Source organism: Bos grunniens, chromosome 13 (assembly GCF_055505025.1).
Source record: "Bos grunniens cultivar Pamir isolate PY7600 chromosome 13, Bosgru_T2T1.0, whole genome shotgun sequence".
Taxonomy (NCBI): domain Eukaryota; kingdom Metazoa; phylum Chordata; class Mammalia; order Artiodactyla; family Bovidae; genus Bos; species Bos grunniens.
In genome coordinates, this window is record NC_141177.1 from 37,068,349 (window position 1) to 37,093,384 (window position 25,036).

Below are 25,036 nucleotides of genomic sequence, written 5' to 3' on the forward strand. Positions count from 1 at the left end.
CATCAAACAGCAAAAAAATCCCAAATAATCCCATTTAAAATTGAGCAAAGGATCTGAATAGACATTTTTCCAAAGGAGACACACAGATGGCCAACAGTATGTATGAAAAGATGCTCCACGTCACTCATCACCAGGCAGGTGTGAATCGAACCACAGCAAGGTCTCACCCATGCCTGCCGGGATGGCCCTCAGAGACAGCAAACAAGTGAGGATATGGAGAGAAGGGAAGCCTCAGACACTGTTGGTGGGAATGCAAACTGGTGCAATCACTATGGGAAACAGAAAGCTAAAACAGAACTACCATGTGATCCAGCAATCCCACTTCCGGGTATTTATCTTTAGAAAATGAAAACAGTCGAAAAGACATCTACATTCTCATGTTCACTGCAGCATCATTTACAATAGCTGATATGGAAGCAACTTAAGTGTCCATCGATGGATAAATGGATAAAGAAACTGATTAATGGATGAAGGTAATGTGAAACATTAGTCATAAAAAAGAACAAAATCTTACCATTTGAGACAACATGGATGGACCCTGAGGGCACTGTGCTAATTTTTCTTGTGATCTCACTTACATGTAGGACCTAAAAACAAACCAAACCAAGTTCACAGATACAACGAGCAGACTGGTGGTCGTCAGAGGCAGGGGTGAGTGGTGGGTGGAGGTTAAAGTAATTAAGACCTGGGGATGTACTGTATAGTGTGGTGACTAACCAACCATGCTGTACTTGAAAGCTACTGAGAGTAAATGTTTAATGTTCTAATCACAAAAAATCATAGGGACCATTTCAGAACACACGTTTCTAATCTTTATGCTATACACACATCTGACACTACTGTTACCTGTTGATTACAACTCAGTAGTTTAAAAATCACGTAATTCCACCTCTTAGGAAACATAAACCTCCAGGGAAATACCTGGTGTCGGCTGTGGCATCCTGTCAGCAGCACAGGGGTTGGAGCCGGAGAGCAGCACACAGCCTGACCCTGCTTACGGTGACAGAGCCCACCAGCACCCTTCACTCCCCATCTTTACTGCTCTTTTCTGACCCACTTCCGGGCAGGCGTGACTTCAGGAATCTGAACTGGGTCTTCTCCAGCTGCCCAAGACCCAAGGCCTGCCCACATGGGCAGGGAGCAGCGTGGCTGCCCTGAGGGCCATCTGAGAATTCCCAGGTCCCTCTGCTCACAAGGGCCCCTCCCAGCCAGCACTGTCACCTGTGGGATGCTGGGCGCATTCCTCGGCCCAGGGGTTGTTCCTCCCGTGGAGGCCCACTGGCCCCTGGGTTGGCCAAGTGGGGGGCATGTGTGCATCTTGTTGACCTGCTGCAGGTCCCACCCAGCAGGTCAGGGAGCTTGCACTTCAAGTTCCAGGGTGAGGGGGTTGCCGTCCTGGGGATCCCACTTTGAGGAGGACTGAGCATTTCATGGTAGGAAGAGGATAAAGGTTAGGGGTGGGTTCGTCTGTCTGGACCAGGACCCCAAAGTCAACTGGCTGGCAGACAGGTGCAGACCAAAGGGGTCTGGAGGTAGCCTCACCCCCTGGCCCCACAGAGCCCATCAGACCAGGCTCCCCAGGCTGGGGTAGAGCTGGAGCTTCAGCATGGCCCCAGGGGCTTCTGACAACATTGAGCAGCTTGAAATCAGTCGGTGCTCCTCAGGGTGCTGGGATCCTGTGTCCACAGGTGTGTGTGTTGATCCCACGTGCACAGGAACATGTGCAGGCTCCATGGCTGTCTCAGGCTAATTCAGTGGGGTCACACCTGCTGTGGACAATACCTACTGCACTGAAAAAGACCTGGTCTCTGAACAGACCTTGGGAGGCCCAGAAGCCTGAGCTACTGCAGGCATGGGATGGCTCCAAGGGGTCAGCGTGGGCATGGGCTACCGCTGAACTTAGGGTCAAGTCCATCACAGTTTCTGAGGCTCACTTAGGATTTGAACATGATGGCCCCATCTCTACCCCAGGTGACTTTATGTGGGCATCTCCTGAGTCAAGGACATTTAACAGAAGAAACAGAAGAGCCCGACACAGGGATACTTATTCTCGTGGTAAACCTTGGATTTAATGAACTGTATCCTCACCAATACTTGCCTGAGCGCCCACCCTGCAGGCTTACAACTGAGCCACAGCACTCCCACTGCAAGGACTTAAGAGATGATGGAACCCGTACTTCATTCTCACGACACACATGGATCAGACAAAATATTATTTTTTAAAAAGTGCCATTCTGGAAAATTATAATTTTAAAAATGTCAAAAGAAAACCCAAACAGTGCCTAAATCTTTATTTTTCATAACCTACATTTTTTCAAATTAGACAGTTTTACACTGAATGACACAAAAGGAAACTTAAATTACCAATAGTTTACACATAAGCTTGATTCCAGTCTTAATGAAAAAAAGTAGAACAGAAACAGCCCTGGCGAGGCGTCCGTGCCCCTGCCCTCCTGCAAGCTGGCACCACGGCTGCTCCTTCAGGCCCATCGTCCGCTGCTCCTCAGACCTGGATGCAGACTCCAGCCACGCCTGCCCCGAGGCCAAAGCCCCAGTGCAGACTCCATGTGGCGCCATGGTGGCCCTGACCACGTGGCAACATGACATATTTCTTGCCACACTAGCGACCGCCAGTGGTGGTTACAGGAGGGCCTGATGAGAAACAGCACGACACGGACTCTCAGAGAGCAATGACTGTGCGAAATTCATGTGAAACAGGGTGGGACTCTCCCCCCATCTCTCCAAACGACACTGCACAATTGTCCGAGGAGAACGCCGTCTGTGCCGCCGTCTCTGACTCTACCTGAGGGACTGCCCGCAGAGAGATGCTACGTGGCAGGAAGCCAGACACCCCCGTGCTTTCTGTGAGTGGAAAATCTCAGGAACCTCAGAAAGGCGGGGTTGGGGGACATTACACGGCTATTTGGCATATCACCCTTGCTTAATTAAAAGGATGCGATAAAAATGACATCCAAGTGAAGTCTAGACTTGAGGCTGCGGGAGTGGAGGCCTCATGTGACAAATGGGTCACACCACTTGAGGGCCCGGCTGCCGTCACAGGGCCACACAGCGCAGATGGCCCTCCAGGGAGGGACCTACTGAAAACCAGTGTCTGGGCTCCACGGGGCTTGGACTTCGGGGCAACATGCTGCATCGCTCCCTCCTCTGGCAGCCACATCACGGGGTCCTGGGCCTCTCCAGCTCTTCCTATAGTATGCACTGGTTTCGGTGGAACAGGTCAATCATTTCAAACTCTCTTAGTCAGCAATCTCACAACTACAATGAAGTAAATTCCCTGCTCCTTTCAGGGGCCTCGGAAACATGAGCACCGTGTGGGTGTCCAGGCCTTTGAACAAAGACGCTGCTCTCCAGGAGACGGGCCTGCTTTCCTCCGCAGGCGTGTCATGCTTATTAGCCATTTGTGATTCTAAAGAGATTATTTTTCACTTTCACTTGCAGATCCTGCCAGTTTCCACTTTACAGATTATATTTTGAAAACCCTTTCACAATTAGCTGTGATTAGTACATACTTAACATACTTTTAAGAAGAGCATGAAAACATTCGAAGGTTTTAATCAGACTTCCATCTCCCTTTCGCAGCAGCAAAGAGGCAGAAATCAGTTCAACACACCAGTACAAGAGAAAAAGAAAAAAAACTTCAACAAATTAAAATAATATTCAAACCACAACATTGAGTTTATCTACATCCAGGTCAATAGTAACATTTATAATATATCAATTTTTATCAGATTTTTCTCTTTAGGGTACCTTTTTAATATGTTCTGATTATTTACAACTGTACAAGCAAAGCACACACTCCCAAGTGCACATATTTAATACAGTATCGACTATTTGCATTTACAGGATTTTTCAACAATCTGAAAAAAGATCAATTGTGTAAGATCTTCCAGGTAAATTACAAACACGGCTGCTAGTCCTCCCTACAGTGCTCACCCAGTGACACCGTGACAGCAGACCCCACTCATGCCAACCCAGGCCCATCTCAGAACTCTTAAGCTGTCCTATACAAAAGTTAAGGCAAAGTCATTTTCAAGTTTAAATAAAATTCAAGTCTTTAAATATTGGATGGAAATAATCTCTTTAAAAAAAAAAAAACCCTCAGTCTTATTAAATAACGTTTTGTGGAATAAACTGTATGGTTACATTTAGCAGGAAATACTTTAATGTCTGCTGCTTAGAATACGTAAAGAAAGAATTTAGGCATTTTAAAACAAAATAATTTATGTTAAACTTTATTATCAACTGCTAGCTTTAGTGCATGCGTGTTCTTGGAGAGCAGCACTTGGAGAAGGGATCACTGACCCTGTCTTGGAGGTAAGGAGAGCGGGCTGGGACCCTCCGCCACCAGAGGGCACCACAACCACATCCCCCACGATCCGCACGGGGGCCCGGGAGGATCTGGGGGCGGTGCCGGGAGGACCCGGGAGGCCCGGGGAGTTGGGGGCGGGTGGGGGAGGGCCGACTTCGAGCCGGGCTCCACGCCCTCCCCACCCACTCCCCACCCACTTGCGGGAGCAAAACATCAGGGTACAATTTCGCGGTAACATGTCAGTGGGCTACAAAGTTTATATTTCATTTGAGTTCTATTCACAATGTGCTTTGAGTTTATCTTACATAACAGCCACTTGAGACTAGAGTGAGGAGCTGGTTACTTGCTGGCAGGACAAGAGGGCTCTCGGGGCTGTGCAGGTTTACTCTGCCCAGTGGACCAAAACCGGACTCTGCTTAGAAAATGCTAGAACCACCTGCTAGGCTTCCGAGTGAAGGGCAGCTCCCAGGCTGGCGAGCCCGCCCGCTCCCCCAGGCTGCGCTCACAGCATCACCTCAGTCCTCCTCCCTGGTCCTCAGCTTCACCCGGCGGCCTGGACATCTCAGAGATACGCACTTGCTAACCAGTTATTTTAAAAAATGAAGTAGCATAGTTCCGCTTAATTTAGAAAAACTCACTATATATATAGCTTGCATTCATAGCCACATGGAGGCTTAATAAAAAATATCAATTTGTTAGGATAAATGCATTTTCTATCCTGAAAAAAATCAGACTTATGCATCACCTCCAGTTAAGCACCAACCTAAAATAAGGTTTATATTAATTAAATCCTGAAAAATAGATTTTTTTCAAGAGGGGGGAAATCCGACTCATAGAAGAAAAATAACTTGCAGGCACCTTGTGGGCCTCGCCTACACTGCAAGCTCCTAGCCAGCGGCTCACTCACGTCCGAGCGGGATAGTGCCTAGTTGTGGCGACCTCAGCTCCTCGCAGCCCTCCCAGACCTCGGTGCTCACTGAGGGGGCCTGGGTGGGGGGCTCTGTTCTCTGTGTGGACGCCGCCCCAAGCCTGGGGGTGACGGCCGGCGGCCCAGCGGCCTCCTCTGGTCTTTGGGTGGTCCTGGGCTGGATTTGGGGGCTGGGGGCTCTCTCTCCGTGACCTTCCTCTCTTCCTTCCCAGAGCCGACCGGGTTTGGCTTCTGTTCTTTTGGGGGTTGCAACGGGGAAGACGGTGGCTCTCTACTTGTCCTCTGACAAATCTCTGCGTAGCTGGGTTTTCGCAATTCCTGGGAAACGGACAACTCTGGGATTAGTGTGATGACATATGAGAATCAGGTTCACAGAGGCAGAGGTACAAGTTTCCAGCTCTAACCACATTCAGAAGTATCTTAAATGAAGAGTTCCTACATTTCAACAACTGAGTTTCCCCTGGAGCACAACTTTCCCTCCAAGACACTCTACAAATACTTTGTAAAAATGGATAAAAGGCATGGAGAAGTAGAGTGCAGACTGAACTCCCAGCCTCTGGCCTGTGGGCACCTTCCAAGGCACAGACAAGCCCAAAGAGGCAGCAGACACCAGGCAGCTCCAAGAATGAGAGCAGCAGCTGCTTTTGCTGGCCACGCGGCCTCTGGGACTGGGGAAGACGATGGCCGGCCCATATGGGGGACTGGAGGTGTGACAAAAGAAAAGTCAGAGGTAACAACTTAAAAAAGGGGAGGGGGTTTCCAGGTAAGTGGAAGCATGAAGCCTAAATGACAGAAGACGACATTTAAAGTCTGTCATCTCCATCAACCATTTGTAACTTAAAAATGAAAGGAAGAGGAGTAGGGTGGGAGACGGGGGGCCCGCTGATCCACGAGGCACAGGAGCTGAAAGCTGCAGCTCCTCAGATGATGAACAGCCACAGCGGTCAGCTGGAATTATCACCCAAGGCCCTGGTACCCTGTGCAGAGGGCCTGCTGCGCACGTGCGTGGCCACCCCTCTGGAAGCCCCTGGGCATCCCCCAACCCCTGCGGGCACATACCGAGGCAGCACCGTTCACCTGCACCGATTTACTTGCAGTGGTGCTCAGGGCCAGGGCAGGAGGCGGTCTGTCCACACTCGGGGTTTCCCTCTGCTTCTCCACCACCTTGGTGTCCCTGGAAAGATGCCACCGGGCACATGCGTGAGTGGACATGAGTGGGCAGCCCCGCAGAGGGCACTGGGCGCGGGGCCCCGGGCATGGTTGGACTTACTCAGGCGGGCGGGCAGGGGAGGGGGTGCGCTCGCAGGCTACGGACACGGCACAGGGCGCCAAGGGCTCTCGCTGGTGCACCGCAGGAAGAGTGTTCGTGCTGGCATCTGCGTTCAGGCTCTGAAACCACGAAGAACAGTTCATCACCGCACAGAGGCACGTCCAGCAGGTCTCCATCAATGATCTTAAACACACAGCGATGGTGTCCGCCGTCTTCGGGAGCAGGCGTGGGCCGACCCCGGGCAGAGTGGACACTGCAGCCGCCCCTCCTCTGGGCAGACCCCGCCTGTCTCTAGCCTTCCTCTGTGTGCAAGCACAGCGGCTGGCACACCCACCATCCCAAAGGGACCGGACCGCACTCATCTGAGCTGCCGGCACCTGAACTCTCACATCTACAGCGCAGAGTCCCCAGCAGAGTCCAGCATGGCTCAGCCTTGCAGGGACATCAGTGCATGGCTCCACACTGACTGAACCTGAGTGCCTCGAGGGGTGAGGGCGGCAGTTCCCACCTGAATTCACCAGCAGCCCCTGAAAGCTGATGTGAACTCTCCTGACTCAAGGGGAGGCAAAGAGACTTAGTCCATTTAAGGCAGATACCTGGCGATAGGCAATGACCACTCAAACACACAGCCATTTTGTTAATTAAAAAAGGCGATAGAGAAAATAAAGAGCCGAAGGGAGCCTGATTACCAACAGGCCTTTTCTCAAAATCTCACTCTTCAAAGCAGATAGGAAGTTCAGAAATGAGAACTCTGAAGGGAACAGCACTGCCCTCCCCACCCAGGAGACCAGGGTTCAATCTCTGGGTCAGGTAGATACCTCCTCCTGGAGGAGGGAATGGCTACCTAGGCACAGAGGAGGTGGTGATGGCAACCTGGGGGCCATAAGAACAATCATCTCTCACGATCTTGTACTCAAGGGTGGCGGAAACACGGGCGTAGAAATGCCTCCTTTGTGTAAAAGCTCCCTCACGCCCAGGGCATGTGCGGTGCTACTGTGCTGTCAGAACCTGTCCAATCTGAGGCCTCCCAGGGCCCTACACGCCACCAAGGTCTTCTGCTGAGAAGCAGTGACACGGGCCCTTCCAGCTGGAATCAGGCTCAGACTTCTTAAAAGCAGCATTTCTTTTCTCAAGATAAATTTCACACAAACTTGAAATGTTAAAAAAAAAAAAAAAAGTAGTAAAAAGAATTTTTTAAAAGCTATTTTTGAAACAGGGTAGAAGCCTGCTTGTCCTGCTCCTCTGCCCACCTCGAGGGGAATGGGGTCCATGTGAAGCTAGGACTGGTCGCACCAACTCTGCCATCACTCCATGGGGCACTGACACCTCAGACATCACTATCTGGAGTTTAAGGTATACAGTAACGCACAGGGCACATCAAGTTTAGTAAGTGCTTCTCTAAAATAAAACGCAGAACCCTCTCAGTCTCGAAGGCTAAAAACAGGAGCAGTAACCACACACCAGTATGAGACAACTAAAGATCTGGCTAAAGGGTACCACGACCCTGCCTGGCACCGAGGGGCTCTGCAGGGCTCCCCAGCTGCAGATGCTGTGGATGGAGTCTGCCAGGCAATGCCTTCCCCAACCCAGAGTGAGGGATTCTGACTCAGATCGGGGGCAGTAGGTGGGGTGATGGCAGGGGGAAAGGGCATGGGGGTGATGGTGGTGAGAGCCAGGTCGAGAGCTCAGTGGGGTGGCTGGGCAAGGCGTTCCGGCCCCCCGCCCTGGTCCTGGCAGCAGCTCGGTCCCTCTGCTGTTGCTGGCAGCAGAGCCACAGGGAGCGCCTGGCGCCCATAGTGCTCCTCATTCCCAGGATGGAGTCACTGCTAAGGAGTGACCCCTAGGAGCGTGGAAGCCCACAGAGGTCACCGACCGCACCCCTGTATTACAGTACAGTTGCTCAAGCTTCTAGTTATTCATGTAGATTATTCAAAACATGTTATTTCTGGCATGATTCAGACTTTTCTTTTTTACTCTGCTGATCTGGAAAATGCAAGCAGGTCCTACAAAACAAGAATAATGACGCAACCTGCATTTCTATAGCCCAGCAGCGCAGGCCTTCTCTCTGACCCTGCTGCTCAAAACCTGGGAGGCCACTGCGTCACTTGCCCTCCATAAGCCTCTTCCACACGTGGACACAGCACGCCTGTGAAGAGCAAGAGCAAGCATCAGGCTCGGAAGCTCGGACATCTTACCCTTTCTTTGGATGTTCCTGTGAGCAAGCCTGACAGCCTGTTCTCAAATAAGTCCTCTGTCTTCAAATGCCCTGCTGCCCCAGGCAGTGGGGGGAAGCTGGACAGGCCTAATTCGAAGCTGGGGGACGGCGGTCTGGGCGGCGTTGGAGACTGAGTCTGACTCCTCTGAAAGAGAAGAACACGGTGCAGTTGCCCAGGGTGGCTGGGCAAGAGGGGCTCAGAAACACCTCCCTGGTCTCTGAGGTCCTCAACCCTGCCAACGTGGTCACCTGTCAAAGGTCACCTGGTTAGGCAGCTTCACCCATGAAAGTGGAGCTGAAAAGGCAGAAGGAACCGCAGCGCTCTGCCAGCCACGCTCAAACATGCGGTAAGAGCTAGGTGTGTGTGACACCCAGATCTCCAGGCAGCTGACACAGACCAGTGGGACACAGCAAAGTCCCGAGAACCTGCATCTTGACATTAACCTTATTCACCTCCACAAAAGTTCTGTGTTACCACAGCAGAGTCTATAATCTAAGAAATAGAGGATAAAGAAGAAAACAAAAGTCACACTCTCAACTCTGTACAACTTATGTTAGAAATTTCACAAGGATTTCCATTAAAAAAAAGTTTAATAGAAAAGGGAAGGGGGGGTTTTAGTTACCTGAAAATTAACTTATTGAAACTCCTAATATTTTTAATCAGCATGTAAAAGCATGATATTTAACAAGAGATTCTATCACACTCCATGACTTCAAAAACGTAAACTCAGCATAATACTCAAGTAAAACTTAAGTCCAAGACCTCAGGAGAAAGGCAGTGATGTATTTTTTTACTGGAACGCTCCTAGTCAGCCTACCAGGAACCGTTCTGAGCACCCAGCTCCTGAGCTGAGAGAGACGAGGCGGAAAAGGGACGTGAGCTTTACACTGGGGAGAACACAGGTATTTTTAGCTGAATGGTGGGCTACTTGGATGGGAAGCCACGCCCTCCTGGGGCTTACTTCACAGGAAAGGCCACAATTTCCCAGAAACTTAACACCAACAGGCATCTCTACAGAAGTAAAATCTAGAGAAACTGTGGTAGAGCTCAGGAGCCCAGGTCAAGGATGAAATCAAGCTGACCACTGCTCGAGTATGCTCTGGGCCTCTGGCCGTCTCCTCTGCAGCCTGTGACCACTGCCCGAGTATGCTCTGGGCCTCTGGCCGTCTTCTCTGTGGCACTGGTGCCTACAAGCCGCCAACCGTGCTTACACGCGTGCCCTCCTCTGAACCAGGCTGCACTGTGCCCTGCAGCCCAGCACACGCTGGGTCATGCTCACCTCAAACCAATTTTCAGAGGCTTCACTTTAAAGCTCTGCACGTTTCTGAAGTGAACCCAGCTTTTCGGAAGACGAGCATTTCTAGGAAGGAAGACCTGGCTTTTAGGACCAAAGAGGCAGTGTTTGAACATTTTTAGAGTCTGAATGGCTTTACGTGAGGCCTGAGTGCCATCCCTGGTCCCAGGGAGTGTGGCCTGGCCTCCAGTTCATGTCTGCCACCTGCCTCTAAGCTGCTCAGGTGCTCAGAACACCTACTGCAGCGACGGGCTCACTGTTGAATACACACACCCACACCACGTGAGTGGGCATCTGAGTGGTTCCGGGCATGAACACACAGATTAGGAACACAACACAGAACGAGACCAGCATGGTGATGGGATACATTTCCCCCTGGAGATGATGCAGTGAGCAGGGGGATGACGCCTGTGGGGTGACCAGGATCTCAAGAGACAGATGCCCGTTCTGTTGGTCTTAATGTACAGGAATTCATGCATTCCAACTGGAATCAACCGAACAAATTGCCTTACCAAAGGAGTCACCAAAAACTAGACTGAATTGACAAATATGGTAAAATCAGGATGTTCACTTATTACCAACGTGCACTTTCTAAACTCTAGGCAAATAAAAGCTATGTCCTGTAAGGGGAGCACATAACTCGATGGCTTGGGGTCCAGATTGAGAACTGCCTCAGGGTCTTCTCCAGCTTCCAGGTGAGGAGCTCTGCATACAGAGCCCACGTCCACAGGCACAGCGCCCACAATGGCAGGCGCTTGCCCCCATCGGAGTGCTGCAGAGCCACCCAGAGAGAGAGCTGCTCAGTCACCAAGCGACATAGTCACCACTGTACGCTCATCATTGACTGATTTTGGGTTTGTCCTGACTGTAAGCTACAGAAGGCACTGTGTAGAATGCTTTCCACACAGCGGGTACAGAGAAAAATATTTTGAATGAAAAACACTGATGAGCTAATTCCTACATGGGAGAAGTTCATTCTGCTTGTCCAAACTCATGGTCCCGATAATTTCAAAGTGCACCACTACCTGGTTACCCACACAGAAAGCACCCATCTGGATGCCTGTGGATAGACCACACATGTGCAAGCCGCCCCTGGGTGCACCTGTGTGCTGCACAGGGCACAGGGAAGTCAGGGGCTCCTCAGGAAACCAGCCATCACCTCCTCTTCAGAACATCGAAAGGGGCCATTATCACCCAGCCGACACCACATGGCGAGAAAACCGCAGGACCACGTCTAAAAGTTCCTTCTCACACCTTCGTCAAACCTCATGCTTGTTCAGTGTAAGTGGGATTGAAACGTCAGGCAAAAGCGGCAGGGCTCTGAGGTACTCACTGTGAACTTCTCCTCCCGCTTCTTCCGATAACCAAAGGAGCTCTTCCTAGAGAAGAGGAAAGCAGCAGACTGTGACCTTTTCCACTGGAAACAGATTTCACTGAGTACACAGCGTGTGCACATTTCAGTCTTCACAACTTTGTAATCTACTATAGATGACTTTAGCTTCTAAAATCCCAATCTTATAAGAAAAACAAAAATTTTATAATAAAGAAGTAAAACTGAGGTCTAGATAGGGATATAAAAGAAAACACTGATTTAAATAATTTTCCCATTTAGAATTTCTGTTATATGAATATTCGAACTTCCATTCAGCTGGAGTGGCAAGGTGTATAAAATCCGACACGGAGCTATAAAGGTGAATTGCGAAAAAAAAAAAAACCACCAGCAACGACGATCCATCGGATTGATCATCCAAGGGCACAGCGCCCAGACAGCCTGGTCCACTCCCAAGCCCCCAGCCCTCACTCCACTGAACCACACAGGGCTTCCTCTCCCGTCTGCCAGCCTTTCACTCCATGGTTCCCAAGGCATGTTTCCAAGGTTCAAGATCTAAACCACTGGCTTCAGTGCCCTTCCCCAAACTTGGCTCAAGCCCAGCAACAACCCCACCTTCTGAATGGATGTCATGCAGGCCTGAGGGCACCAAGACACTTCACTGCCCTGATGGCTTCCACGGTCTGAAAATCCATACAGCTGCCCAGCCAGGGCCAGCACGTTAATGACCAGGACCCAGGGTCTGGCCCACCCTTGGTTCCCACGGAACAGTGTCCTGTCACCATAAAGATGGGACCAGTCAAGTCTCTGCTCTAAAAGTAACCAACCCTGTGAGTGACTATACAAGACCTTGGATAGTTATAGCCTTCCCTTTGATTTTCTGTGAGGGACATTTAAATTCATGGAATTTGACACTACTAATAGTTTTATGTAGTGCCCACAGTACCCATCCAACAGAAATCATGAGCACTCACCTCCCTCTGCCTAAGCCCGGGGAGGACTCGAAGCTGCTCTGCTCCACGCGCCCGGGCCCCACGTCTCTCTTGGCAAAGGCCGGAGGGTTCTGGAGCCGAGCTCGCGGCTGAGCTGTCTGCCTCACTTGTGGGCTGCGCACACCGTTCATCAAGCGGTCAGCAGTGAAGTTAAATATGGAAGGACTTTCCAGCAGCCCAGGCCCCCTCTCTGCACTGGGGATGGCATGGCGCAGGTGAGACTTACTAGGATTCCTGCAGACATAACGTTTGTGCACACTGAGTTCCCAAACAATCACGGTTTTAGGAAACAGGTGTGCCAACACAGAAATGGCTGAGCAAAAGTCTGTTCTCTACTTAGGGAAAATATTAGCAATGATACTTTAAACAGTCAGCTCCTGACACGTCTGGTAAAGCAAACCTAAACACAGCATCAGTGTTCTGTGTGGCTGCAGCTACATCCGAATGAAAAGCAGACGTGCACCAAGGCAGTGCACCCGTCCCCACGGGGCACGGGGGCACACACAGCAGGGAGCTCCGTGCTTGAGTCTTTCACCCCAGTGGGCGGGACTGCTCGTCACACCCACCGTCAGTGAGCAGGGCATAGCCTCTCCACTGAGTGTGACCACTGAGTGTGATCACACGTACCTGCTAGCCTTTGGCAGTGCACAGTGTGGCAGCGACCTCCTGTTACAACCCTGCAAAGACTTCAACCTTCCCCTCTCACAGACTTGCCTGCTCCTCGGAGGGTACTGTCTGAGTGAAGCCAGAGGAGATGCGGCAGGTTTGAAGGTTGGAGACGTGAACCCATTTATAAATCCAGTATTTGGAAATGGCGTTACCTAGAAAACAGACTTCAGGTTGGTTATGTTCACATCACACTTGGAGCACTCACTGCAGAGAAGAGCACTGGGCAGGATGACTGCCAATGGCCAAGGTGTCCTGAGAGCCCACAGCAACCCCTAGGAATCTGCCTCACACACAAAGAAGGGAGCACCTGCCCAGAAGCCCACCCCCTGGCCCCCACCTCCCTCGTTGAGCACAGGAAGAGCATGGGACCCACTCGCTCGTTTCCAGAGTCCCAGTGCCCAGGCCAACACCCCCACTGTGCCAAAACCAAGCCAGCAACTCTTTGTTCCTGGTGACTTCAATAAAATCCATCAGAGTCCTCAATCCTAGAGACAGTCAGGGATCTGTGTCATAATCATGACCTCTGAGAGGCTCTTTTAACCTCACCTGCATGTAAGTCTTGGACTGAGTACCATGGTATTTTCAGATTATTCATAATTATGCCCCAACTCACAATTCATGGTAATATACCACATATAAATATACTAACATATTATGTCAGAAAAAAATTAAACAGGGTCACAGTGCCCTTAAAAGACACAATACTAAATATAATCTTAAAATGTAAAATAGCTTAAGTGCAGAATTTTAAATATCAGCCCATTGTTTTAAAAAATCTGTCTCAAAAATAAGATAAAACTTAGTGTTGAAATGGTTCTTTTTAAAAAATGATGAAGAGGGATCACTCCAGTTTTCTGGATTCTGAAGTGGTTTCAAACACTTTCTGTATAAACAACGTTCCTTGATTGATCCAAGGCATTTAACCCCCAAGTGCCACCCAGTTCCCGCCTACATTAAATTGAAAGGAAGAGTCAAAAAGCTGGCGATTCCTCTTAACTAGAGCTAACCGAAAGCTATAATAATAGGATGACTAGAAACAGTTCAAGACCGAAATAAAACCATTCAAAAAGAAAATGAAACCAACAAAAGGGAAATTCTGAGGGAGAAGGATGCAGTGAAAGCTGTGTTAGCACCTCTGAAGTTCTTCTGTGGAACCATTGTGTACTTAGAAACATACCCATCACACCAGAACTAGATTCTGAAGACTGTAAATCATGGAAGAACACTTGAGATCAATCACTTCGTATGTGCACTTTTACACATAAAACTATGGAATTTAAGTAACTGTGCTCAAGAGTTTCAATAAAAATAAACTGGTTGCTAAGGCAGTTGGTAACACAACTTGTTGAGAACTAACTGGCCCCATCTCACCACTCCTGCTCACAATGACACAACCTGTTTTAGAGCAGTTGCTGGGCCTCACACGGCCCAGCCAGACCAAAGGGACCAGCCACTTGTCCAGACGACTGATGTGGAGGTGAAGGACAAACACAACTAGAGCCCAGAGACAAAAGCACACAGTAGGCCTCCTCTGGAGCAACCATTCGCCTGAGAGTGATGGACACTGCCACAGTCCTAGTTTGCAAAAAAACAAGCATTGGCAAAGTGCAGTGAAGCCTGCCATCTGTCCTCCACTGTCCGGGACTGTCACAAGCTTAGGAAACCCCACTCTCCCCTTCAAACCACGTCCCACTGCACCCGTTCTGTGCTCACAAGGGCCCAGCTAACCCACAGCTCATGACCACATGTCATGCTGTTCTCAGGGCTACACAGCTAGGAGAGGAAACACACGACAGGAGGGAGGCAAACGGGCAAAGGATGGGGATTACATCATCAGAGATTTCTTCAAGTTTTTGCAGCTATTTATCTCCCAGTGACTGAAAACCCCCCACGGAGCGTCAAGGCCCATCTGACCGCACCACCTGAACTGGCATCCCCCTACAGGAGGTCTCTACCGCCAGCCATCTGAACTGGCATACCCCTTAGAGGAAAGTCTCTATCACCCACCATCTGAACTGGCATCCTTTTAGAAGAGGGCATCTACTGCCCAGCACACCAAGGGTCTGCGACAGGAGCTCCAGTAAGGCCAACTCACCAAGGGCGGGTCAAGATAGCTGTGTGTCGCTGACCACGTCTGGGGGGCTATCAGGCTGTAGAGAGGGAACTGCTGCTGGGGACTATAGACTGGAGGTAAGTAAAACGACGCCGTGTAGCGCTGCTGTGTGTAGAGGCTCATGTCCAGAGGCCTAAAGCCATTCTTTGGCAAAAACGTGTTTATAGCTATTGCCTTCGCCTTTATCCGTGCCTATGTGAAAACACAGAAGTTTCTGTTATTAATAGAATACTTAAGGACACTGATCTGCAGGTAAAGCATAACCAATGGTCTTGCTTACCTTAATTGGTTTTCCTTGAAAGGTTTTGACTTCTTCTCTCAGATACTTGTAAGCCTGAGGACAAAATCATCCATAATACCATTGTGTTAATCTTATAAGATGAACCTACAATTAATTCAGTACCTTGAGTAAGCAATTATGTAGTAGAATATGGTGGATGAGACCTAGAACAAGGATTCTTCACCTTTTTTGGGTCATGGATTCCTTAAAAGATCTGGTAAGAGCTATGGAGCCCCTACCCCAAATTCTCAAATTAGTATGATGTTATAAATAGATTACCCATCAATAAAGAGAAAAAAGGAAAAAAATACTCACGAGCAGTATCTGTATATAATTTAAGTGTTAACAGAAAGCACACAGCATTTCATAGACCCTGCGCAAGAGTCCTCACCTGGGAGAACACCAAGCTCCTAGTAATAGGCCCATGGGCACTCAGAATCACAGGGCTCGGGGTTACGATGTTCAGAAGTCACTAGTTAGACAGCTCCTTGCTCATCTCCAAGTTCTCCTATGTAGCTCTGAGGGCTCTGCATCCCCCAAGTTGGCCGTGTTCTCCACACTGGTGGGGGGCTGGAGAGGCGGCTGGCACCCGATCCACACACCTGCCTTCTCTCACCTCCCATCACCCTGCTTCTCCTGGTCCCTCTCTTTCCCTCCATTCAGGTAAAACTTGTCTTTCAGGCTCCTCTCTCTCTCTCTCGAAGCCCCTGCGGTCTCGCCATGCACACCTTACACTCCAGGGCTGTTCCTCTACACAGGCGAGTGCTTCCTCTGAACACGATGCTTCCTTCCACGGTAGGGAGCCATCTGAAAGATCCCGCCTCCCCCAGGGCTCCTCAGTGCCTTCTCATGCACCTCATAACACAAGGCTGCCCAGGCAACGTTAGAGTCAGGCACAAATTTCCTAAATGCTTTTCCAAATATTGAAATCATTCTCTGCACAGAGATAAGAACAGAACCAGTTTTCCTGGGCTGCCCATGTTACACGTCCTTAGAAAATAATGCCTATGTTCTGCACACTGCTACAGAACTGTCTACACACACACACACACACACACCCCTATTTAGGATTTCCTTGCACTTTAGGTTCCCTGCAGATGGTGACTGGAGCCATGAAATTAAAAGATGCTTGCTCCTTGGAAGAAAAGCTATGACCAATCCAGACAGCCTATTAAAAAACAAAGACATTACTTTGCCAACAGAGGTCCATCTAGCCAAAGCTATAGTTTTTCCAGTACTCAAGTATGGATGTGAGAGTTGGGCTATAAAGAAAGCTGAGCGCTGAAGAATTGATGCTTTTGAACTGTGGTGTTGGAGAAGACTCTTCAAAGTCCCTTGGACTGCAAGGAGATCCAACCAATCCATGCTAAAGGAGATCAGTCCTGAGTGTTCACTGAAGGACTGATGTTGAAGCTGAAACTCCAATACTTTGGCCACCTCATGCGAAGAACTGACTCACTAGAAAAGATCCTGATGCTGGGAAAGATCGAAGGCGGGAGGAAAAGGGGACGACAGAGGATGAGATGGTTGGATGGCATCACCAACTCAATGGACACGAGTCTAAGTAAACTCCAGGAGTTGGTGATGGACAGGGAGGCCTGGCATGCTGTAGTCCATGGGGTTGCAAAGAGTCGGACACGACTGAGTGACTGAAATGAACTCATAGCCAATCGTCACCCCTGTGCCCACACTGAGCCCTACCGTGTACTGACTGCAAAGTGCTGGTAAACTGCACTTCAAAGGGGGTATGGGGCAGGGGTGCACAAGGAAGAACTTACCTGTTGTGCATCAGCTTCTGTTTCAAATGTAATAAACCAATTATCATTATAGGCAAATTCACAGTTTATAAATCTCGGTAAGTTATCTCCTTTAAATAGTGCTTCTACTTCCTACAGGAAACAGAGAGAAGTTGGAAATTAATTCTCAACTGTGCACCGTTTGTCTTCACTAAAGAATCATGAGGCCTGTTCTTAAGGACAGACGCTGAAAAGACAACCCCAGCTCACCGAAGTCCAGGGCTCTCTCTCCAGGTGGCTGAAGTAGCTTCCAGAATTACGATCCCATTGCGACAGGAAATAAGCTCACAACCCACTGACAGCACTCCCAAACCCCAAGAGACCAGTAATTAAATTAACAGGAAAATACCAGTAGGCTAACAACGACACAATTTAGAGTGGGAGAAAGATAATTTAAGAAATCAAAAAATGAGCTGGACTTTTGAGACTAACCAGATTTACCCTCCCACATAAGATAATCACAAACAAAAGATAAAATATATGAAATAATGGCTTTCAGACAGTGTAGGACAGCATTCTGTAAGAAGAACAGGTATAGATGTTCTAAGAATGCCTGACTCATGGGTGGGGCTTCCAGGATGTGGTGTCAGGAGGGTGGGCACAGGCCTAGTACAAAGCTACAGAACTCAGGGGGTTCCCCCAAAGCTCTGTGCTTAGGACACAGTAACCTGGAATGGAGAGAACTACCCTCCTCCCCCCAGAGTTCTCCAGGATCAGGGAGTGTCTAGCAGCCAGAGTGGAAAACGGAGCTCACTCGGGACCACAGGCGGAGCCCTCAGGAAGCACTGGCCCAGGGCAAGGCCAATCTGCTTCCACGGGTCCAAGTCACTGAAGTAAGTCGCAAACAGCTCAGGAACATGCACAGGAAGGAGCACAAAATACTCCGTACCCAAGAAAGTAAAACCCCAAATACCTGGCATCCACCCTAAATTTGCCAGGCGCACAAATAAATAGAAAAATATGACTTACAGTGAAAAAAATCAACCACCAAATTAGACTGAGAAGCGCACCGATACTAGTATGTTGGCTCGAGTTGAGCACAAGCCACACGGGTGCGCACAGCACCCCTCACCATGAAAACACTTGCTCTGAGAGTTATTCAACATGAATATGTTCTCTGTCTCAACTTGGTGGTTTACTATTTTTACTTCAAAATGAGTAAGTATTGAAATCTTTTTTATTTCTAACTTCTAAATACTCAATTACCATAAACTCTATTTTTTTTAATGTAAAATGTACAGTGAAGTCTTGAGACCGAAAAGTGTTATAGTATGTATTTTTGGTTTCAAATACATCTCCCTAAAAACCACAGAACAAAGGAAAAAACATGCCTCCAAAATTCCAAGTGTCTTTCCGAGGAGAAAGGACTTACTTCTACAGGGGTGGACTCAGGTATCTCACGTAGTATCACTATGCAACGGTTCTGATTTGGCCTTACTTTCTCTCCCTTCTCATCCACTTGGACTAAAGGTAAAGCTGTAAAGAGAAGAGAAACGGACAGTACACAGATATTAAAATAAATCCACTATCTGCACTCCACTGCGATCTGATGGAGATACTCCAGCAGGACATATCAGACCATATTCCCAGGCACATTAAAGAAAGCTGTACACAATGGGGAAACCATCAGATCTGTGACAATTAAAACAAACTATGGAAAGGTTCAGACCAATCTCATGTGTTACATTTAGGGGCTCTGGGGAGTCCTGCAGGAGCTGCGATGGAGGCAACTCTGTGACATACGCCCTCCACAGCTTAAACCACCCCAAGCCCATTACAATGCAAAACAAAGGCTTTCTCCTTTCTATAAGTCCCCTGTCTCCTTACAGCTTGATTCTGAACTCCGAGAAGCTGCCACACTCTTCCCTCAGCCTCTCCTGCTGCTGCTGCTGTTGAGTCACTTCAGTCATGTCTGACTGTGCAACCCCATAGATGGAAGCCCACCAGGCTCCCCCGTCCCTGGGATTCTCCAGGCAAGAACACTGGAGTGGGTTGCCATTTCCTCCTCCAATGCATTAAAGTGAAAAGTGAAAGGGAAGCCACTCAGCTGTGTCCAACCCTCAGCGACCCTGTGGACTGCAGCCTTCAAGGCTCCTCTGTCCATGGGATTTTCCAGGCAAGAGTACTGGAGTGGGGTGCCATTGCCTTCTCCCAGCCTCCCCTAGGGATGGATATTCCTTGACCACAGTCCACCATCGAAACAAGGGTCAGCACTGCCAGCCAGCATGGGGACAGGCCCAACTCAGGTTTCACTAGCTTTTACCTTATCTCCTTTTTATTGGGTTTTATTTTCTGGAGTTACTCGTTGCGAGTCTATCACAGGCAGACTCGGGTCACCACACAGCAACATCACAACCAGGGCCCAGAGCTGTGCACCCCTGTGCAGACATGCATTACCACCCCCAGGAGTGGAATCATCATTTCATGATAGGTTCACTAATGTGAGAGGACGATAAGGGAATACTATGAAAAAGTTCAGGCTAATAAATTAGACAAGCTACATGAGATTGAAACATTCCTTAGCACCAAAGCTCACGCTTGGGAAGTAAGGTCTATGAGAGAAGAACGCTCAAGGCTCACAAGGTTTCTGGAAAATCCTATCAAACATTAAGAAAGAAATAACACCTATTTTACAGTACAAACTCTTCTGAAACACTTAAGACAATACCTTCCAATCCAGCCTATGAAGCCCAAATAGAAATACCAATAGAACCTTTTGAAAAACCAAAATGTTGATTTCTGAAAATCACATGGAAATGCCAGCACTTAGAAAAGCCAAGACCAAGCTGGAGATTCACAATTACTCTAAGAATGACAACACAATGAAGCCAGTACCACCCGCCCGCACGCTGCAGCAATGGCATCAAGACAGACAGATGGAGGACAGATACAAGGCCCAGGGAGTTTACCCTGGCAACTGGCCCAAAGGCAGTGCCCTGGGGAAAGAGGAACCTTCTCAATAAATGGACGGAAATGGCAGCACATGCACATGCAACGGGGTAGAGAGCCCCCACCACATACAAGAATCAGCTGACAACGGACCACAGACCTAACAGTGTAAGCCCTAAAACTACGAACTTCTGGGAGAAAACCCCAGAAACATGACCTTGGATTAAACAAGATTTCTTAGGTACTACGCCAAAAGCAAGATCTATAAAAGAAAAAAATTAATAAACTGGGCTGTATAAAAAATTCAAAACTCTGCTTTTCAAAGACACTATTAGGAGAACAAAGAGAAGCCACAGACTGGGAGAATATATTTGCAAACCATATTTCTAATAAGGACTTAAATATAGATCATATATCTCAAATTGCATACATATACATGCCCCTCAAATCTCAGCTGTAAGAAAACTAAAAAAATAAAAGAAAAAGAAAACAGAAGTGAGGCATCTGAATAGACACCTCAGCAACGAAGCACCTGAAAGATGGCTCAATGTCATCAGGTGCTAAAGAAACAGAAATTAAAAACACAATGAGACACCATCACACACCTGCTAGAAAACCTAGAACAGCCCCTCTGTGAAGGAGGCCTTGCAGGGGCACCAGGAGACCCTAGGCAGTAGTGTCTGTAATCCTGACAGTGGTAAAGCTTTTGCCAATGCACACGGCATGATTGACTCAACCGTACCCTTTAAATATACCTAGTTCACGATGTGTCAATTACATCTCAGTACAGGAGAAGGCAATGGCAACCCACTCCAGTACTTTCCCATCCATAGGAAAATCCCATGGATGGAAGAGCCCGGTAGGCTGCGGTGCATGGGGTCACTAGGAGTCAGACACGACTGAGCAACTTCACTTTCACTTTTCCTTTCATGCACTGGAAAAGGAAATGGCAACCCACTCCAGTGTTCTTGTCTGGAGAATCCCAGGGACGGGGGAGCCTGATGGGGTGCCGTCTGTGGGGTCGCACAGAGTCGGACATGACTGAAGCGACTTAGCAGCAGCCAGCAGCACAGTGGCTTTTAAAAACAAATAAAATGGTAAAGTTGTGGAACCTCCGTCTGCAAAGTACACAAGGAAGTTCACACCTAAAATATCCACCCTTTCTGAATTCCCATGGGTCTCTGAAGTAACCGTGAAACTTCCCTTTGACATGGCCAAATGTCCAAGAAACAACTTCATTCACAATGTGCTGTTAAGGAACAACACAATAATATATCACCAGTACTTCAGCAGGAAGCAGGAATTTGAAAAGAACTCCTCGGACAGGGCGTGCTGATTCACACATAAAGGGCATGCTCCTTCACCCTGAAGAGCTCTTGATTGCACCTCTCATTCACACTCTTCCCGCCAGCCCGTTCGACTCTCAGCACCCATAACCTAGGATGCGCCTGAGGCTGTGGTTCCACAGCACACTGACGCCCAGTGCGACGTGCGCCTCACCAGACTGTCAGAAAGTCTGGAGGGTGACAAAGGCACCACTTGCCGTCGAGTCCTTAGCACGAATAGCTGTGCCTCTAAGTGTCACGCTGGCCAGAAAAATGCCATCTGGACCATGGACGACACAGCCTGGACTGCAGTCCACTTACATCTCAGCACCTCAACAATCAGGTCCATGTCGGTGCTGAGCTTCTTGATGTGGTCCAGGTTAGCTACTGTGGTGATTGGCACGTACTGGTCACTGTCCATCTGTGATATAAGGTACATGTCACTAGCAAGGTTCTCCCTGCAGAAAGAAGACAATCTTTCTTAGTTCACAGCTTTTTAATTTTTCACAGCTTTATTAAAAGGAAGTTTCATGAGAGGAAATGAGCGTGTACGATGTACTCTGCTATTTGCCATCTCTCTGACCTTGGGTCAATTTTGTCAAAGACATCTGGGGAAGCAGAGAGAGCAAGTGTACTGCAGTTTATACAATCAAAATCAGTAAGCAAGTCAATCTTTAAAAAATTATTTCTAGCTTATCTTTGTTCTAAAAAAGTGTTTGAGAAGCTTATTAAAAATAGAAACACACTTCTTAAAGTAAGGAAACCCAGATGAGAGAATGAGAAAGTAAGAAAAATGTGAAAAGGCCAAGAAAAGCTGGTGCCCAGAGTGCTTGTGGTTCGGGCTGAACAGCTATCAGAGAGGCTATGGCTCCACCCCTGGCCTCCAGCTTCTGCAGCAGAGGCTGGAAAAGCAGGGAAGTAACCAACAGCACGACCTCATCACCACCTGTGAGACTGACCACCTACGGCCCCACCCCGGAAGTCTGATTCCAGGGGCATGGGACGGCAATAGGAGACCTTGACTTCCTACAGATGGAGGTACAGACACAGATGTTAACATGTAAAGTACTACATCTATACAGAGTAACAACATACAACACCTTAGGTACCAGGTGCTAGAAAAACACTACCATCCTTACCTAGACAAGCAGAATTCCAATGTCTTTTTAAGTACTTCCCGGGGGTCTTCCTGGCTTTCTGGTTGAGAATCATTCCCTCCTACATAAAGGCAAAGGAAAAATGGCTTAAATTCACCAAGCACTTGATTCAGTATAGCAATTTTAATGGTTTCAATATACATAGTAATTTATCTACGTAATAGCAAATAAAAAAAATTATTTTACAAGGAAATCATATAGGCAAACAAAAGGAAACAAAAAATCCCTTACCCCCCAATACAAAAACAGTTTCAAAAATAACCTGAGGAGTAAGATTTATTAGCAAAGTTTAGCAGGAGCTTTTGTCTCAATTCAAAAAGGATTTACAGGTGACCTACAAGCAGATAAGATGCTAAAAATATAATAAAATATAAAGGAAATAAAGTGACTAAAGAGTTTTTAGACACAACTATATATATTTGCATGGCATAATAATACATGCAGGATTTTCTAACAAGAGACACTTGCATTTTAAAAGTCAAAGTTAAAGACCATCAAAAGCAAAGACAGAGTGGAAACATTGATGACAAAGAGACAGCACATGTTTTATGTAAAGAGCTTCAATAAAATCTATCTCCCACCAGGAAAAAAACAAACCAAAACAAACAAAACTAATGGACCTAATGAGACTGAAAATTAGAAATAAGCCTTGAAGCCACAGTCACATTCCATCCCTTCATCCAGAAAGGGCTCTCATGCACACATGTTCAAGTCCATACTGAACAGATAGCACTGCCTCCTGAGACACCTCCTGCGTGCTGGGCACTGCTGCAGAGCTGCCTGTGTGTGTGCTGTGTGCTCACTCATGTCTGATCTTCGTGACTCTGTGAACTGTAGCCTGCCAGGCTCCTCTGTCCACTGGATTCTCCAGACAAGAATACTGGATTCTCCAGACAAGAATACTGGAGTGGGCTGCCATGCTTTTCTCCAGGGGATCTTTCTAACCCAGGGATCAAACCCATGTCTCCTGCATCTCCTACACTGGCAGGCGGGTTCTTTACCACTGAGCCACCTGGGAAGCCCCAGTAGAGCTCCTTACTCAGCCTCAAAGAGGCAGTCTCTGCTCTTAGAAGGAGGCAATCAATAGCCAAATAAGTAAACAGTAAACAGGTAGAATCGGACACAAAGGAGAAAAGCATAGGGCACAAGCAGACTCAATGCAGAAGGAATAATCAGCAAGCTCGAAAACAGGTCATGTGAAATTAGTCAGCTAGAGGAACACAAAGAAAAAAGAATGAAGAATAAGGAAGAAAGCCTACCTGACTTGTGATACACAACCAGCAGTATTTCTGTACACTAACAACAAACCATCCGAAGAAGAAACTAAGAAAACGATCCCACTCACAACTGCAAGTGAAAGAATTAAATATCCAGGAATAAATCTAACCAAAAGGAGAAAGATCTGTAAGCTGGAAACCTGAAGGTACTGATGAAAGAAATTAAAGACAAATAAATGAAAACATATCCCCATTTCTTGGGTTAGAATACTGTGAAGATCTCCATGTAAAAATATTCCAAGCAATCTACAGATTCAATGCAATCAATCCTTATCAAAATTCTAATGGCATTTTTTGCATAAGTACATCAAACAACCCTACAATTTGCATGAAACCAAAAGACTGAATAGCGAAAGAAATCTTGAGTAAGAAGCACAATGCTGGAAGCATCACACTTCCTGACTCCAAACTACTTTGAAAAGCTATAGTTATCAAAAAAATATGCTATTGGCATAAAATAGACATACAGACCAATGGAATAGAACTGAGAACCCAGAGATAAACCCACATGCATGTGACCAGCTGATCTTCAACAAGGCTGCCAAGAATACTTAAGGAGAAAGGACAATTTCTTTAATAAATAATGCTGGGAAAACTGACAGCCACATGCAAGAGAATTAATGGAACCCTTATTTTACCTCATATACAAAAACCAACTCAAAATGATTTAAAGACTTACATGTAAGAGCTGAAACTTAAAGACTTACATTAAGAGCTGAAACTGTATAACTTAAAAAAAAACAGCCAATGTAAAAAAAAATGTCCTAGCAATCAGACTTGGCAACAATCTTTTTGGATATAACACCCAAAGCACAGGCAACAAAAGCAAAAATAAACATGGGGACTACATTCCATTAATAAGGTTTTGTACAGGAGAACAAGATGGCAGATGAGTAGGTGGACATGGAGTACATCTCCTTCCACGGATACATCAGGAATGCACCTTCAGACACAGAAGTGCACGCAGAACATAGGCTGAGAGCGGACAGGAGGACCTGACCAGAGGGAAAGAATATACAGAACCACGCAAAACTTGATATCAAGCCCTGAGCCTTTGGAGTGGGAGCACTGATTCCAAGACTCTAGACTACCAGAGAACTAACCCCAGGGAGTATCAAATAGAGAGAACGCACACAAAGGAAACCACGTGAATACAAGCCCTGGCATCAC

The 25,036-nt window shown here is 47.7% G+C and overlaps 1 protein-coding gene across 8 annotated transcripts in view; it reads right to left on the reverse strand.

The window, feature by feature from the left end:
• Positions 1 to 2,274: 2,274 nt before the first annotated feature.
• LARP4B (La ribonucleoprotein 4B) overlaps positions 2,275 to 25,036 on the reverse strand; it is a 90,691-nt gene continuing 67,929 nt past the window's right edge. For 3 of the 8 annotated variants that reach the window (XM_086333571.1, XM_086333570.1, XM_086333566.1), the window contains 13 exons: positions 22,572 to 22,650; positions 21,754 to 21,890; positions 18,591 to 18,694; positions 17,201 to 17,311; positions 15,423 to 15,476; positions 15,125 to 15,334; positions 13,075 to 13,181; positions 12,343 to 12,594; positions 11,372 to 11,417; positions 8,724 to 8,888; positions 6,529 to 6,647; positions 6,318 to 6,432; positions 2,275 to 5,576 (listed from right to left, as the gene is read on the reverse strand). In XM_086333571.1, the coding sequence (XP_086189697.1) occupies positions 5,304 to 5,576; positions 6,318 to 6,432; positions 6,529 to 6,647; positions 8,724 to 8,888; positions 11,372 to 11,417; positions 12,343 to 12,594; positions 13,075 to 13,181; positions 15,125 to 15,334; positions 15,423 to 15,476; positions 17,201 to 17,311; positions 18,591 to 18,694; positions 21,754 to 21,890; positions 22,572 to 22,650 (1,772 nt within the window). In that variant the 3' untranslated portion in view covers positions 2,275 to 5,303. Of the gene's footprint in view, positions 5,577 to 6,317; positions 6,433 to 6,528; positions 6,648 to 8,723; positions 8,889 to 11,371; positions 11,418 to 12,342; positions 12,595 to 13,074; positions 13,182 to 15,124; positions 15,335 to 15,422; positions 15,477 to 17,200; positions 17,312 to 18,590; positions 18,695 to 21,753; positions 21,891 to 22,571; positions 22,651 to 25,036 lie in introns of those variants that run through there. The other 5 variants (XM_086333573.1, XM_086333568.1, XM_086333572.1 and 2 more) reach the window with 3 other exon arrangements.